At 52.5% G+C, this 13,608-nt stretch overlaps 3 protein-coding genes across 3 annotated transcripts; 1 reads left to right on the top strand and 2 right to left on the bottom strand.

Moving 5' to 3' along the window:
• Window positions 1–237: 237 nt before the first annotated feature.
• GT037_003356 (myb dna-binding domain containing protein) lies at window positions 238–3,459 on the top strand (the record flags this gene model as incomplete). Its single annotated transcript, XM_038928403.1, has 3 exons — window positions 238–287; window positions 1,823–2,503; window positions 2,679–3,459. 3 exons carry the CDS (start codon window positions 238–240, stop codon window positions 3,457–3,459), a joined length of 1,512 nt encoding a protein of 503 aa, XP_038789681.1.
• Window positions 3,460–4,755: 1,296 nt separating this feature from the next.
• On the bottom strand, window positions 4,756–5,262 carry GT037_003355 (uncharacterized protein; the record flags this gene model as incomplete). Its single annotated transcript, XM_038928402.1, has 1 exon — window positions 4,756–5,262. One exon carries the CDS (start codon window positions 5,260–5,262, stop codon window positions 4,756–4,758), a length of 507 nt encoding a protein of 168 aa, XP_038789680.1.
• Window positions 5,263–10,226: 4,964 nt separating this feature from the next.
• Window positions 10,227–13,183, bottom strand: GT037_003354 (cupin domain containing protein; the record flags this gene model as incomplete). Its single annotated transcript, XM_038928401.1, has 4 exons — window positions 10,227–10,318; window positions 11,021–11,272; window positions 11,353–13,055; window positions 13,119–13,183. 4 exons carry the CDS (start codon window positions 13,181–13,183, stop codon window positions 10,227–10,229), a joined length of 2,112 nt encoding a protein of 703 aa, XP_038789679.1.
• Window positions 13,184–13,608: the final 425 nt, after the last annotated feature.

Here is a 13,608-nt window from a genome sequence, read left to right as displayed (position 1 = left end):
CTCGTTGCGGATGAGGCCGACGCTACCATTCGGCGTCCCCATCAGTCGCATAAACACCAGCGAGCCAGCATCGTGTTATGGCGCGCCTTGAACACTATGAACAGTTAGGCGGCAAAGCTAGACGTCACGCCCACGGCCGCCGGCAGTTCACCGCAGTTCACCGCAGTTCACCGCTCCTCTTAGGCATGCGTCGATACTGCTAGATCGCCGTCCACAGTGGGGTACTTGACCGGAGCCATGAACGCAGGAATTGCACCTGTGGAGCATGTCTTCGACGTTGTCAAGACGTTGGCGTGAACACATCACCACCTGCACCGCCTGATTGATGTCAGCCGTTCGCAAGGCTTCGGTAGCGACGCTTCTGGCGTCAAATAGCCGGAGCAGGGCGAGCATGCTGCAGATCTTCCATGTCATCGCGCTTGTGCTCTTCCGAACCCTCAGCGAATCCCTGAGACTGTTCACCGCTTAATACTATCCTTGATTCGCTGCCTCGAGTGACAGAAACACGCTTCAGCCGCTTCGTCGACGATCGTGAACGCAGCGGCCCTGCTGCAAAAGCCGCAGCCCCGTCTTTGGGCGGCGCATTGAGGCCTGACGGAAAGGAGGGCAGCAAATGAGGCCCAGCACACCACGCCGGCAAAGCCAATATCAACGCAATGCATCGGAGCCGTCTCCCACGTCTACGAGGGTGAGCAGGTTGGCTAATACCATTATTGTTATTACTCCCACTACTACTCGAGTGCAAGACACGTCATCGCTGTACCTCACCACGCAAGAACGGGTGTCGTGCTTTTTGTGTCAAGCTAACGCTTGCAATTTGGCCTGTCCATTTCTTTTTGGTCTCGCTAAAATCTCCGGCAGACATGCTTCCTTAGATCGGATAAGCTGTGGTAATGCTGTGGTCTGTGGGTCGTTAATGTGGCGCGCCGCCAGCACGAGTCGAGAAAGCGTTAAGCGCAAAAGTAGTGGTGTCAAGTCAGAAACGCAAAGGGTACATCCTGATCCCAAGCCCCCGGATCCCTACCGCGGACCATGAGGCGGCGCCAGCCAGGGCCTCAAGGGATGCCTGCTATTAGTATTACAGTCGCACGCTAAGCCTCTCTATTCACGCATCCATGTTCCAAGTCCCTCTCAGACCCTACTTTGCTCTTACCAGCCCGTATCCACTGCTCCCCTACGCTACGCTTCCTACCTTCTCGACCTGAAAAGTCAGTGGCTAAGCACGCCCGTCATTCATCAGACCGAGTGGTTGGCCTGTTTCACCCCCTGCTCAGAAAGCCCCGGCCCATAGCCCAAATAGCTCGAGTCGATCGACCACTTAGAGCGTGAATCATCCAAAGTACCTCCCAACTGGCTGCTTGGGTCATCGTCGGCACATTTAGTCTATCCGAACCTCATCATCCTACCACTGTCCTCTCCTGTTCCACCCTCCTGCACAACTACCCATATCACGTATCGCCTCCTTGTTGTTGTTTACCAACTTCATCTGCACATCAACAGTCACTGTACCTCGACGCATCACCACTTTCTGCCTTGCCTCTGCCCAACGCCACGCCTGGGCTGATCATCGTACCGTTTACTTTGGTACCTGTCATCATCTCCAAGGCTACCTTGGACATCAACCTTACGACATAACGCCCAACCTGACCGGTAGACGTTCAACCTACAGATAGCCATCTATCTGCTCCACTTCTTACTTTACAGCCGCCTATTCCCACGTCGCAACTACTGACTGATCTTACACAATCTCAACAAGTTCAGCTTTCGGAGGACTCAGGTTATTCGGGAACTATCATCGATACATGGGCTGGCAATAGGCTAGTCCCCTCACCTTCATCCTGGATATCAACCTCCTCCTCGAGCCTCGCGCTCGGGGCTCAGAGTCTCCTGCGAGCAAGAAGAGCTCCATATCAAATGCATCCCACTCGACAGGAGCGACCAGAGGATACACAACCGCGCCTTCAGCATACACACAGTCCCCCTCACAAAGAGCATCGCCTGCCTACGCTTCTGGAGCACCCGTATACCCAGGACCCCCGCACTATGCACCAACGTCCGCTTACACCCAGGCACCGACATCAGCACCCCAAGTACCCGGGCCAATGCTAGGAGGACCTGTTCTACCCGCAATCTCAGAACTTCATCGACATGCTGAACCTGCCCCGCTCCCGCATTTTCGCCCTCTCTACTCCGGCCCGCATGGACCTTCACCGCCTCGACACGCGCAAAATACTAACCATTCTCCCCCTTCAACGCTAAAACGACAAGCTTCTCAAACCCCTCTACCCGACGAAAGTCCAGCCAAGAAGCAGTCCAAATGGACACCAGAGGAGGACAACCTGACCATTGAGCTGCGGGGTCAAGGAATGAAGTGGGACGACATTGCGAAACGACTACCAGGACGAAGCTCCATTTCCTGCCGATTACGGTATCAGAACTACCTCGAGAAGCGAGCCATTTGGGACGAAGAGAAGAAAAACAAACTCGCAAGACTCTACGCACGGTATGTACCACTCGACAACTCGGAATGCCCAGACTGCTTCATTTTGGTCATCCGTTCCTTCGTTTTGAGCCCACATCTTTGGTTTCAGATGTACCCCAGCACATTCTCGCACTAGCACGCGACGCGTTTCTGCGCGATACACCCAAAAAAAAATCAATACTGACTTTTGTGTTAGATTCAAGGACCAAATGTGGCAGAAGGTTGCTACAGAGATGGGCATTCCCTGGCGGTCCGCCGAATCGATGCACTGGCAGCTGGGAGAGCAGGAGATGAGCGCGCGTGCAAATGCGCCGGTGTTTCAGCTTCACCCATCTGCAACCGGTACAGGCATGAGCTCGCCATCGCAAGTGCCCGTTGTACCTGCCTCTGCCCCGCATGGCTTCACACCCGCCAACGCCCCTCAGTTGATGCCGCAACCACCGCCGATGCCGCCGCAGCTGCACCAGGTGCCCCCACCAATGCCTCAAGGACCACCAATGCACTACGGTCACCAGCGGACCGACAGTGGCTCGAGTGCAGGTGGACGAAGGAGGAGGAATAGCTCGTTCAGTCGCAGACGCGCAGACCCTCGATCCCGGTCGAGTGTTCCCCCTCAGTTAGGTCAACCTCTTCCCCAGATTCAACCACAGTCGGAAGAGGACTTGATCAGCGGTGCCCGGACAGCACCGGTACCAGGGATGCAGTCGATCATCAAGCGAGAGTTGGAGGGACCTAGCTATATGGAGGCTTACCACCAGAGGAGGCGGGAAGAAGAGGCTGCAGCAGGCCCATCACGATCGGAACACGAGGCACGGAGCCAGGGTGTGAGGAGTCCTGACAGGATGTCCCAACGGAGCGCGACCGGAAGCATCAAGAGCATGAAGCGCGAGCCAGAGGAAACCGAGCGAACAGCCACAGTACCCTCCCCGCCTCAACCGTCCACGCCTTACGAGCGACCGGCATCAGCAGTTGCATAGAAGATTTCGCCGTCGCATTATTCAACGCAACGATTTTCATTTTTTTTGTAGTAGATGGGATATAGACATATTTGGGATGCAATGCATACAACATTCGGGCAGGAACCGTAATGAGCGTGGGTATACCCTGGGTTTCGGCGCACAAGAGGGAGAGTTTAGGAGTATGGGTATACCACGAACGCTTAGACTGGGGAAACCGCGCTCAGAGCATGGATGAACGTTAACAACGAAGGGGCATCCGCACGACTGTGGCATTTAGCGTGGGTTGGTTGTTACATTTCTCGCATCGATATCATCTCTTTGGCATTGTGGTTTTTTTTTTCCTCTTCCTCTCGCATCGCGGAACATCATAGCGTTTGTTTGGTTTCTGTCTAGACTCGCATTGTCATTGTTTGTTCTTTCAACCGTTCTGTCACAGCACTGTTTTGGTGTGGTGGTTCATGATTGTGCATTTTACACATAGCGTTTGTCATTTTCTCATCTACCCATCTCAATACAAGCACTCGGCGGCATAGCGTGGCGAGGATACCTTTACACCCATGTTTTTCCTCTCTTATTAGATCTTACGTGTCGGACCACTTAGTTCATGGTCTCGAGTATGATGAACCCAACCATCAGTTCAGAAAGACTTCTTTTCTTCGCATCGCTGCAAACTTGCGCCACCTGTGCCCTGCAAGCCAGCATGACCATGGCCAACACATGTCCCAGTAGTACACTTAGTAAATAATACACATCGACCAAACCGTTCCGTTCATCTCCGAGAAAGCAAATTCGCCTCTTATTACGTTGCTTTCGCACTCAAACTTACAACTACCCTTTCTCAACATGCCAGATGCTCCAGCATCACCCTGTAAACAGTGGTGTGTGGCGTGGCGGTGAACAGCTGTATTCCCACCGCCCGGAAAACAACGTTCGTCTACCCCGGATCATCGTATGATGACGTAGCACCCACGAGCACACTTTGTCATGTTTCATCAAAAGGTCGGTCAAACAGGTACATACGTGGCCGACTCATGGTGCCCGGAGCGCTGCGCTGTCACCGCTTCAGGGTGTGTTCGCGAAGCTTAGCTCCCAATCGGAAATTTTTCGCCTTCGCGTCAAGGTTGCGTGCGAAAGAGGGTGTGTAGGGTCTGCGTTGTTCAGACTCATAGTTGAACTCCACTAGCACAGCCTCGTAGCCTCACTTGTGTGCCATGCGATTGGGTGTGACGGGCGAGAAGAGTGTGCTGCTTGCATGAACTTGTTCTTAGAACGGTTCGTTGTCCTTGCATGTGGTGTGCCTAAGTAACCTGCAAACTATTTTAGGGCTAGGGCTGCTGGGTGTCGTGTCATCGGTTCTGTCGTGCAGAGATGAGGGTGTTCAGCCCCGCAAAAAGCAACAGATGGCCATGATTGGACAGCTTCGATGCAAAGGATGTCGTAGGGCTTATCGATTAGTAGCACAGTCAAATGCCATGTTGCCGCCCTTGCCAACCATCTTCGCGCGCTTACTCTGCATTTCTTAAACTTAATCGGTCTTTTTTTTTCTGGCGTTACGCTCAAACTGTGCTGTAGGTGTCTGTGTGTGAGTGTGCGCGCGCTCTCCGCTCCCGTCCCCCTCGGAGCACAAGGCTGAGATGCACCATGCCTTGTGCACGTCCCGCAGCCCTCACGAACCGCTTTGAAACAGCCTAGTTCAACCCGCCCAAGGTAGGGCGCCCGGCCTTTTCCTTCATCCAATCTGCCCAGTGCGGCCTCGCAGTAACCTTCCATAATCCTTCTAGAAGGTGGATTTAGACTAACCAAACTCTGTGCCCATGACATATTCCCCTTGCGGTATACCCACCCGCCGTTCGTTCGCGCAACCACACCAGGATATTCATGACATCGCGTTTAGGCAGATTGATTCATCTATCTGCATGGCCCTTATCGGCATGAAGACCGCGCCGCGCAAATGCCGAACTCAATCAATGCAGAGCAACCTGGCATACGGAGACGAACTGAGCATGCAACATGACACGAACGGAACGGCAATTGTAAAGTGGGAACGAACCAAAAGACGGCGACTATGTGACCGCCCTTACGTTACTTTTTCCGGGGGTCGGCCGTGTAACGCAATAGGTGTTCGCATGATCGGAACGGATGTGTGAACTATCATCAAACGGCCGAGCCGCCCCTCGGCGCAAGTTGTGTATGCGCGCATAAACGAAATGCAAGAAAAGAACAAGAGGTTATGCATGAACCGTGTGGTTATTTTCGCCTGTATGGCCGGCGATCCCCTCCCTTCGAGAAGCCTTCCCGAAGCGGACAAGGGAAAATCCCAATGCCAAATCTCCCACCTGTTCGCCAAACGCGAATCATGGGCACACGTTGGGACGGATGCATATTGCACATGACGACACCCCTTCACTTGACACACAGATCGACCCCAGGGCCTTTCACCACCACCACCCAGCCACCCCTCCTTTTTTACGTTCAGCGCAGACTAGGACCTGCCTCCCGTCAACCCTACCCGCGTGAACCTTCCTGACAGATTGTCATAACACGATTATTATGACATCTTGCTTCTGCCTTTGTTATCGCATGAGTGTAATCACCATACGTGCTGTTTTCTGATCGCCCGGGATCGCTGCCTTGGGCCGAAACAGGTGACAAGGGCGAGCATCGCAACCGCAAGCTGCAGAGCGAGGGAAAAAACCGTTCCGTGACATGTGTGTGGACCAGGCACACTCCACTCTGCATCAGGGCTGTTCCATGGAAAGAGATGCGAGAATGGCACCATGGCGTTCCTTCTTGCTGCCCACGCGTTTGGCGGCACCTGGCTCTGTTCGATCTATGTCATGCAACATGGGGGCTGCACCTTGAAGCAAGCTAACCGTGCGGGCTGGAAGGGGAGAAAAGAACGTCTCAAGAATGTTCTTTCGCACACACCCCTCCCCACGTGCCACTCATCTAATTTCGGACAGATGAAGATTTGGCCGATCGGAGTTTTCCCCGTCGTTCGAGATGCCTGGCTATTGTGTTGCGATGTGGTCATACCGTCCTTTTGGTCATCGTCACGAACACCCAATCTGCCGGCCAAAGCACAGATGGAGCCTCAATGTCATCATCCGAAGAGCAGCTGAGTTGTACCATGTTGAGACAATGCGTCAAGCCATGTATCGTCTGTTCGCGCAAGTCGCGCGGGCTTATGAAAAGTAAAAAAAAGGTATCAGCTCATACTCAAGCCACCACACCTCCTGCGTCAAAAGAAGCACACCAATGCCGATGCCAATGATGCGCAAACACTCGCCCATCCATTCAACAAGCAAAGAATGCATAGGCCAATGTACAATAGTTTCCAGTTCAGCACCCGAACCAAGAAATCCGCATCCGACACACATGCCCAACGGCTTTCTCATGTCTAGTGTCGTACCGTACCGTGCTTTGCCCGCATATCCAAATTACCTAAAATGATGCATACCGCAATCGGACGATCGGACTGAGACATAGCGTCGCAGGCCACTCCGCAAAGGAAGGAAGCGTGGAAGGGAAGGAAGAAGGCAACGAGATTAGTGCTGCCGATCGAATAGTTCACGCCCTGTTCGCACCAGCCCAGACCGAGGAAATACCGCTAAACCACAAGACGACTAATCACAGCCGAAATCTCTTTTTTTTTTCGCTGGCACGCGACAAGGACGGGCTACACTACACGAGTCGTGCACAATAATATGTCTCTAACTTGCTTACATAAAGTACACGTTAGAGATGTCACTGGGCTCGGCATAGCACGCCGATGATTTTCGTTATCTGGCCGAACACGGCACACACCGTACGAATAAGTGATTATCCTTGAGTGCCTGCCTGGAAGGGACTCCCTCGCAACGAGGAGACATGATGAGACACCAGCATCAGCACATCAACATCAACGTTGCCAACCATGGGCCTGATATTGCAAGGAACGGGATGCCTTAAAACTGTGGTTTTACGTACCCCGCCCTTAGTTCCGTCCTTGGAATTAAGGCTGCGACGATGACAGCTCTGTATAACCTAGAAAAGACTCCACACATGAGGCTGAACTCTGTGCACCAATGACGTTTGAACGTATGAAGTTGATTGCGGGATCGCTGGTTCTTCTTCAGGCTGAATGTTTCGACATGTCTTGTTTCGCATCCGCGTTCAGACTTTCGCAGAGTGCCTACTTGGGAAAGTGGGGTGGAAGAGCGAGAAAACGAGATGGCAGGACGACGCGACAGTTGCGCACCAACAGAGAAACGTTTGAGCCTCGAGCCTCTCTCACATCTGTGCTGGGCGTTTGATAGCTGAACAGGAAGAAGCCGTATCACCAACCACCTTACCACTTCAATCTCTCCCCTCAACATCGAGGCGAGGTAACGGCCAACTTGTCACACACCCGTTACTACGGACATGTTCCTTGCATCTAGAAGTTAGAAACTTCGTCGCTAGGGTACGATACGATACCGGCCGAGACAACATGATTGTATCACAAAGTCTCTCTACTGTTAGCGAGCGAAGCGTGCAGATGTAGTGCAAGGTACATAGTTATCGTGGGATGTGTAGTGTCGTACCCATCCTCACCGGACGTCAAGAACGTTCAACACCACTAGTTCCAAGTGGCTGGGCAGGGTCTGACTGTCTACACCGCTTCACACCGCTACAAAACAAACCGTCTTCTTTTCGCGGGCGTGTAGGGCGAGAACCATTGTTAGCTAGAGAAGCGTCAGTGGGTAGGTCGTGTAGGTTTCCGGGATGAACTTGGTGCCGAAGCATGGTGTGTGTGTGTAACGCCACAACGGTGGTGGAGATGCGAGAAGGTTCTCTACACCGCTTCACACCGCTTGATGGGCAATGTATGTACATGTCCGTCTCGGTAGTGGTGCTGTATGCCCGTCTCGGTACTTTTGTTGTAGTAGCCGTACTCGGTATAGGGGACATCATGTATCTAGACCACCCATGGATATTCTCGCCACCAACACACAACGTGTCTTCCAAGTCTGTTAAAGTAAGTTTGATATAGATCTGCTAGACAAGGAGCTGGGTGATGGGGGACAAAACGCAGTGTTGGCACACCGCTCACTACGTTGTATCCATCAGCTCAGCTGTGGCTTTGGATCCAGACGCCAAACGCTACAGATCTAGAAGGTTTATGTAATGTACATGCATATCCGTTGGAGTTGCGGCGAGGCAGAAAAGCACAATGACTACTTCATTGCTTTAGCCTTCACCGTTCTTCACCAAACTATACTGTGTTCTGGTCGGTACGTGAGACGCAGAAGCGAGGTTTACCGATTGGCCGCTACGTATTGCAGGAACGTTGCACAAGGCCCCAAGATCAGATTCGTATGTGTGGGCATATGTGAGACAGGAGGCATAGATAGCCGATCATGTTGTGTAATAGCACGCAGATTGGATCCTGCGGTTTCAGTAGATGTGGTTGCGAGCTGAATAGCACAAGAGAAAGCGAGTAGTGCTATGGTGGTACCATGGTGTTTGAGTCCGTATCCTCAAATGAGGCTGGACTTGAACATCGAGAGAGGTACGTTGGATGGGTTTCAGAGGTGGGGATATTCTTATAACCTACTCAAATACACTGTGAAAGATGAACTATATGGCGAATTCTATGTCTCACAACCAAAAATCAGGTTGAATTAGGTGAAATCAGGAGATACAGAGATATCTACCAAGCATGCACTCGCCTTCCCGATCACTCAAGTTCTGGTTTTAGATGTGCTTCTAGTTGCTCTCCAAATCATCACTGCATCTGCATGCCGACTTCTCTCTTGAATTGTCCATGTCCAAGATATCACCAACACAATTAACTACCATGTATTCACTAATGCAATCCGTACTGCAACGGTCTTGCAGACTCGGGGAACGATCGATGCATACCCGCCCGGCAACACACAGCGTATCACAACAAGAACACCTGCAAGAGATGAGGAAAACCCGGCAGATAGGCGGTGAACCTGCGTTCGGTCGCCTCTCCGAACAGAAGAAAGAAAGAAACACAGTGGTCGACTCAGGTATGGAAAGCTGCAGTACCAAGACGCAGACATGATGCAAAGATAGTTGATGATTCTTGCCGCGCAAAAAAAGCAGCCCAATCCCAATCGGGATACACATGCATTTACATCGTTACAGCAGATCGAAAAGACACATGTACGTATGTCATATCCAAATCCATAATCATGTCGTCTAAACCATGCCGGATTGTCCCCACTTACCCTGCATGCTATGCTATCGTATGATCTGCATGTATTGCACGAGCAGGAACGGGGCCAAACGCGCTTCACCCGCTTCCCTCGCATCGTTTGATACCCAATTCTAAGCGTACCCGCTTCAAATACTGTTACGCGCGCCACGCGGAACATGAACGGGGCCCTAAGAACACGACGACTCTCACTGCCGAACAAGGAAAGTAAGGCCGGTATGTACATGTTCCCACCTTGGGGCTAAAAACACAAACGATCGCCTTGGAGGCGCCTCCAAAGAATGCACACCAGTTGCTGCGCCCCACACACACCATCTCCACCGTGGCGCCAGCGCGAACACGTCAACCAACACCACCTGCCACCATCGTCTAGACGGGGCAGGCGCGAACATGCCGGAAAAAAGAAGCAGAAAGAGTGACCATCAAGGCCTTCCTTCGCATCAAGCCCGTAAGAACACATGCATGTTGACGTTGACCGCTAGATGCTTATTCCACACCGCCACTACTCAGACTTTGTATGCAATGGTGTTTGTATTTCCGACAATGGCTTGTGGTGGCAAAGGCTAAACTTTGTATCTTATTCTGCTTCCTCAACGTGTAGTTCCCTAGCCTGCGAGAAGAAGATGCGAGCCGTCCCGCTGCCGATATTCTTGATGGAGTATGTATTGCCTGTCGTGATAGCGTGTTAGCTTCGTGTGCTCTATTCCCTTCGCTAAAGACGAAAAGCACCAATGAGAACGTGTAAAGCCAGTTAAGGCCAAGGGAAACGCGCCACGCGATAAACGGTAATGCATGGTTGGCTGAGGATAAATAGAGAGAAGGGGGGATAAAAAGCCGGAAAAGAAAATACTGGGGAAGCGGAAAGGGCAAACAAGAGGGTGTGCGCCCATAACCGCCAGAACAGAAGCGAACGGCAATATTGTACACCATCTGTTGAGCAGCAACATAACATAAGCCGCAGGGCGTCAAGTGTTACACAACATGCTGCAAGTCATATGCGGGTGACGCGAATCGGCTTCGCTTCCAGATGTTGCCTGTGAGACTCGCTTGCCCTGGTTCCTCGCCCTGGCCCTCAGGTTGTGCGACGTTACAGCGCACGAGTACACAGCGCAACGCGGAAGTTGTGATGCAGGAGAAGTGGGATAGGGATACAAGTATGCAAACACCCGACAGGTAACCGTCCGGCGTCGAGCATAATGCAACGGCTGTCGTACAAAGAGTGAAGGGGACAAAGAGAGTGAGAAGAAAGGGGAATGTAAGCAAAGGGAGTGCAGTGAGTGCGCGTAGAAGACTGGCAATGAGACATCCATCTCATCGCCATCCAAACACTTGAAAGAAGACGGGCAAAGACAAAGAAAGCGCAAAACATACCTCTAGGCACCTGCCAAACCCCCATCTTATGCACCACAAACTCATTCTCATGCATCCTCACCTCCACCGTCCCGCTCTGCACATTGAAAATCATATGCATGTACCTTGAGTTCTTGGTCCGCTTCATCTGATCGGGTCCCAGTTCAATGAGCCCCCAGTTGAAGAAGTTGCCGACGGACCCGATTTTTGCGTATTTGAAGCCGCCGTCGCCTACGTCGCGGGGTTGGACACCGTTTTGTGTCCACGCGATTGCTATAAGCACATGTAGTTAGTAAATTAGGAGGAGGATGTAAAGGCTGTAGATAGGAAAGGAAAAAGACAAGTAAACATACCATCCTCAACAATCTCACCACTCGCAACCTCACCAACAGGATCGAATCCTCTAAAGTTGCCAACGAGCGTGCCTTCTTCCTCCCAGGGATCGAGTTCAATCTCCTCTTCTTCTTGTACCGCCACCTTCTTCTTGCCTTTGGTCTTGTACGCCTTCCTCCCCACCCTCCTCTCCTCCTCAACAGCCTGGCTTTTTACGATACTACTCATACTCCCGTCCGGCTCATAACTGATATGATCGTTCTTCCAGAAATCAATGGGCGCGACGCGGTGTCGACCCGTCCGACCCACTCTCGCAACGTTATCTGGATCCATTTCGCGAAAGACGGAGAGGTGACGACCACGGCCGAAGCGCGAACCGCCTGATGTTGCGGACATTTGATCAATGTCTTTTTTACTGAGAGGGTTGCCGTAGACGTCTACTAGCTTGCCGGCTTGTTCGCTCTCCGCCTGTGGAGTCTTCTCTTTGGATTTTTCCTTTGGTTTTGGGGCTGATTTGCTGGAGTCTGCACTGGCTTTTGGTGGTTTACCCCGGGGTTTCTCAGGTCTTGCAAATTCTGAATCAGACTTCTCTGCTAGGGCGCCGCTCTTAGCTGGTTTGGCCGATGCTGATACTGACGCTCTGTCGCCATTTGGTTGTACTTTGGCTGGTCGTCCTCGCTTTTTCGGTGCAGGCACTTCGTCAATCTGTTCGGATTGATCCACTGGGTCTTCAACTGGCGCTTCGACGATGCTTTCTTCTTGTTCAGTATCTGGTTGTACTTTGGGTGGCCGCCCCCGTCGTTTCGGTGCAATAAGTGGCTCCTGAATTTGCTCCTCAACCTGCTCAGATTGGTCTACAGAATCGTCGATGGGTGCCTCCATTTCGCTGATATCAGACACACGGTGCGACCGCCGGCGCTCGGTCGCTGGTGTAGGCGCAATCTTCTTGCTCTTCTGTGATTCCGAGGCTTCTTTCGTAGGGCGACCCCGTTTGCGTGGCTGCTCTGCTGCTTCCTGCTCCCCTTCTGAATCTTGCGCAACATCGCTCTTCCGTTTCCTGCCTCTCTTGGCCTTGTCTTTCGGAGGTTCTGACACAACCTCAGAGTCTTGTTGAACCTCGTTCATCTCCTGTTCCTCAACTGGCTCGTCGTCGGTCATGCTGTCGTCTCCTATTTGTCCGACAAAACTCTCCTCGGGCAGTGCGGCCGACTGACTCGCAATCTCTTCCTGTATGCTTTCCTCAAAAACCGCACTCGGGTCTGGCGCCGGCGATTCGTCTTCGGGTATATCGTACACGTCGGATCGCTTCGCTCCACGCCTCGCGCCAGACCCGCTCAGCGCTGGTGTTTCCTGTAGGCTGGATTCGTCCTGTTCAAAGTCGAGACGTCGCGCAATCGGTTGGGAAGAGTCGCGCACAGGGCTAGATGGGGGAAGTGAGCTGCGAAACGCCATGGACGATTGTCTACGCGGCGAGGAGCCGAGGTTTGTCTTCTTGGGCGATCGCGATCGGGGCGGAGGGAGGTTTGTTCGGCTGTTCCGCAGGATTTGGTGGGACGTCATGAGGTCGGGCATGGAACTGTTTTGTATCTCCATTGACCCTGATCCTGTCGCATCTTCTCCGCGCTTGGGTGGGGACCGCTCTGGTGACGAGAAGATGCCGGAGACTGGTTCGAGGCCATGTTCGTCGTATATGCCTTTGTCTTCGAGTGTGATGCCAGTCTTCCTGCGCAATGTTAACTACTGTTTACGCGACGCCTCGACTTTGAACAGGACGAATCCAGCCTACCTTCCCTGCACACCAACGTTGTAGTAATTGTTTTCGCGCGCTTCGCGTTTCTTCGTCGGCGCCATATCTGCACTTGTCGTTCGCAGCGAGTGAATGCGCGCGTTGTTGTGGGTGACGCGTCGGTTTTGTCGCAGTCGAATCGCAAGGGCGTTGTCGATAAGTTGTTTGGGTACAGGCGGGATGTAAACGGTAAACGAACGCGCGGGAAGCAGGCACAGCGTCTTGGCGCTTCCCCTCGAATTCCCCTCGAGCCACCACACATAAACTTGTATTAGAGACGTAGCACTCGGTTCAAATTCATTCCTCTTCACTCATCCAGAGCTTAACCTGGCAGCACCGTCATCACCTCATAAGTACCGCATGGCACATGATGGGACCATCCCACATGCCTACACAAACTAGTTTAGCGCACGTCCATCACGGTGCATGAAAACGGCGCAGTATAAAGTTGAGGAGCCCACCCAATCGTGGGGACTTTTCCGGTTTCTTC

This window comes from Alternaria burnsii (assembly GCF_013036055.1).
Source record: "Alternaria burnsii strain CBS107.38 chromosome Unknown 746, whole genome shotgun sequence".
NCBI classification, from domain to species: Eukaryota; Fungi; Ascomycota; class Dothideomycetes; order Pleosporales; family Pleosporaceae; genus Alternaria; species Alternaria burnsii.
This window is presented reverse-complemented; position numbering and strand designations above follow the sequence as displayed.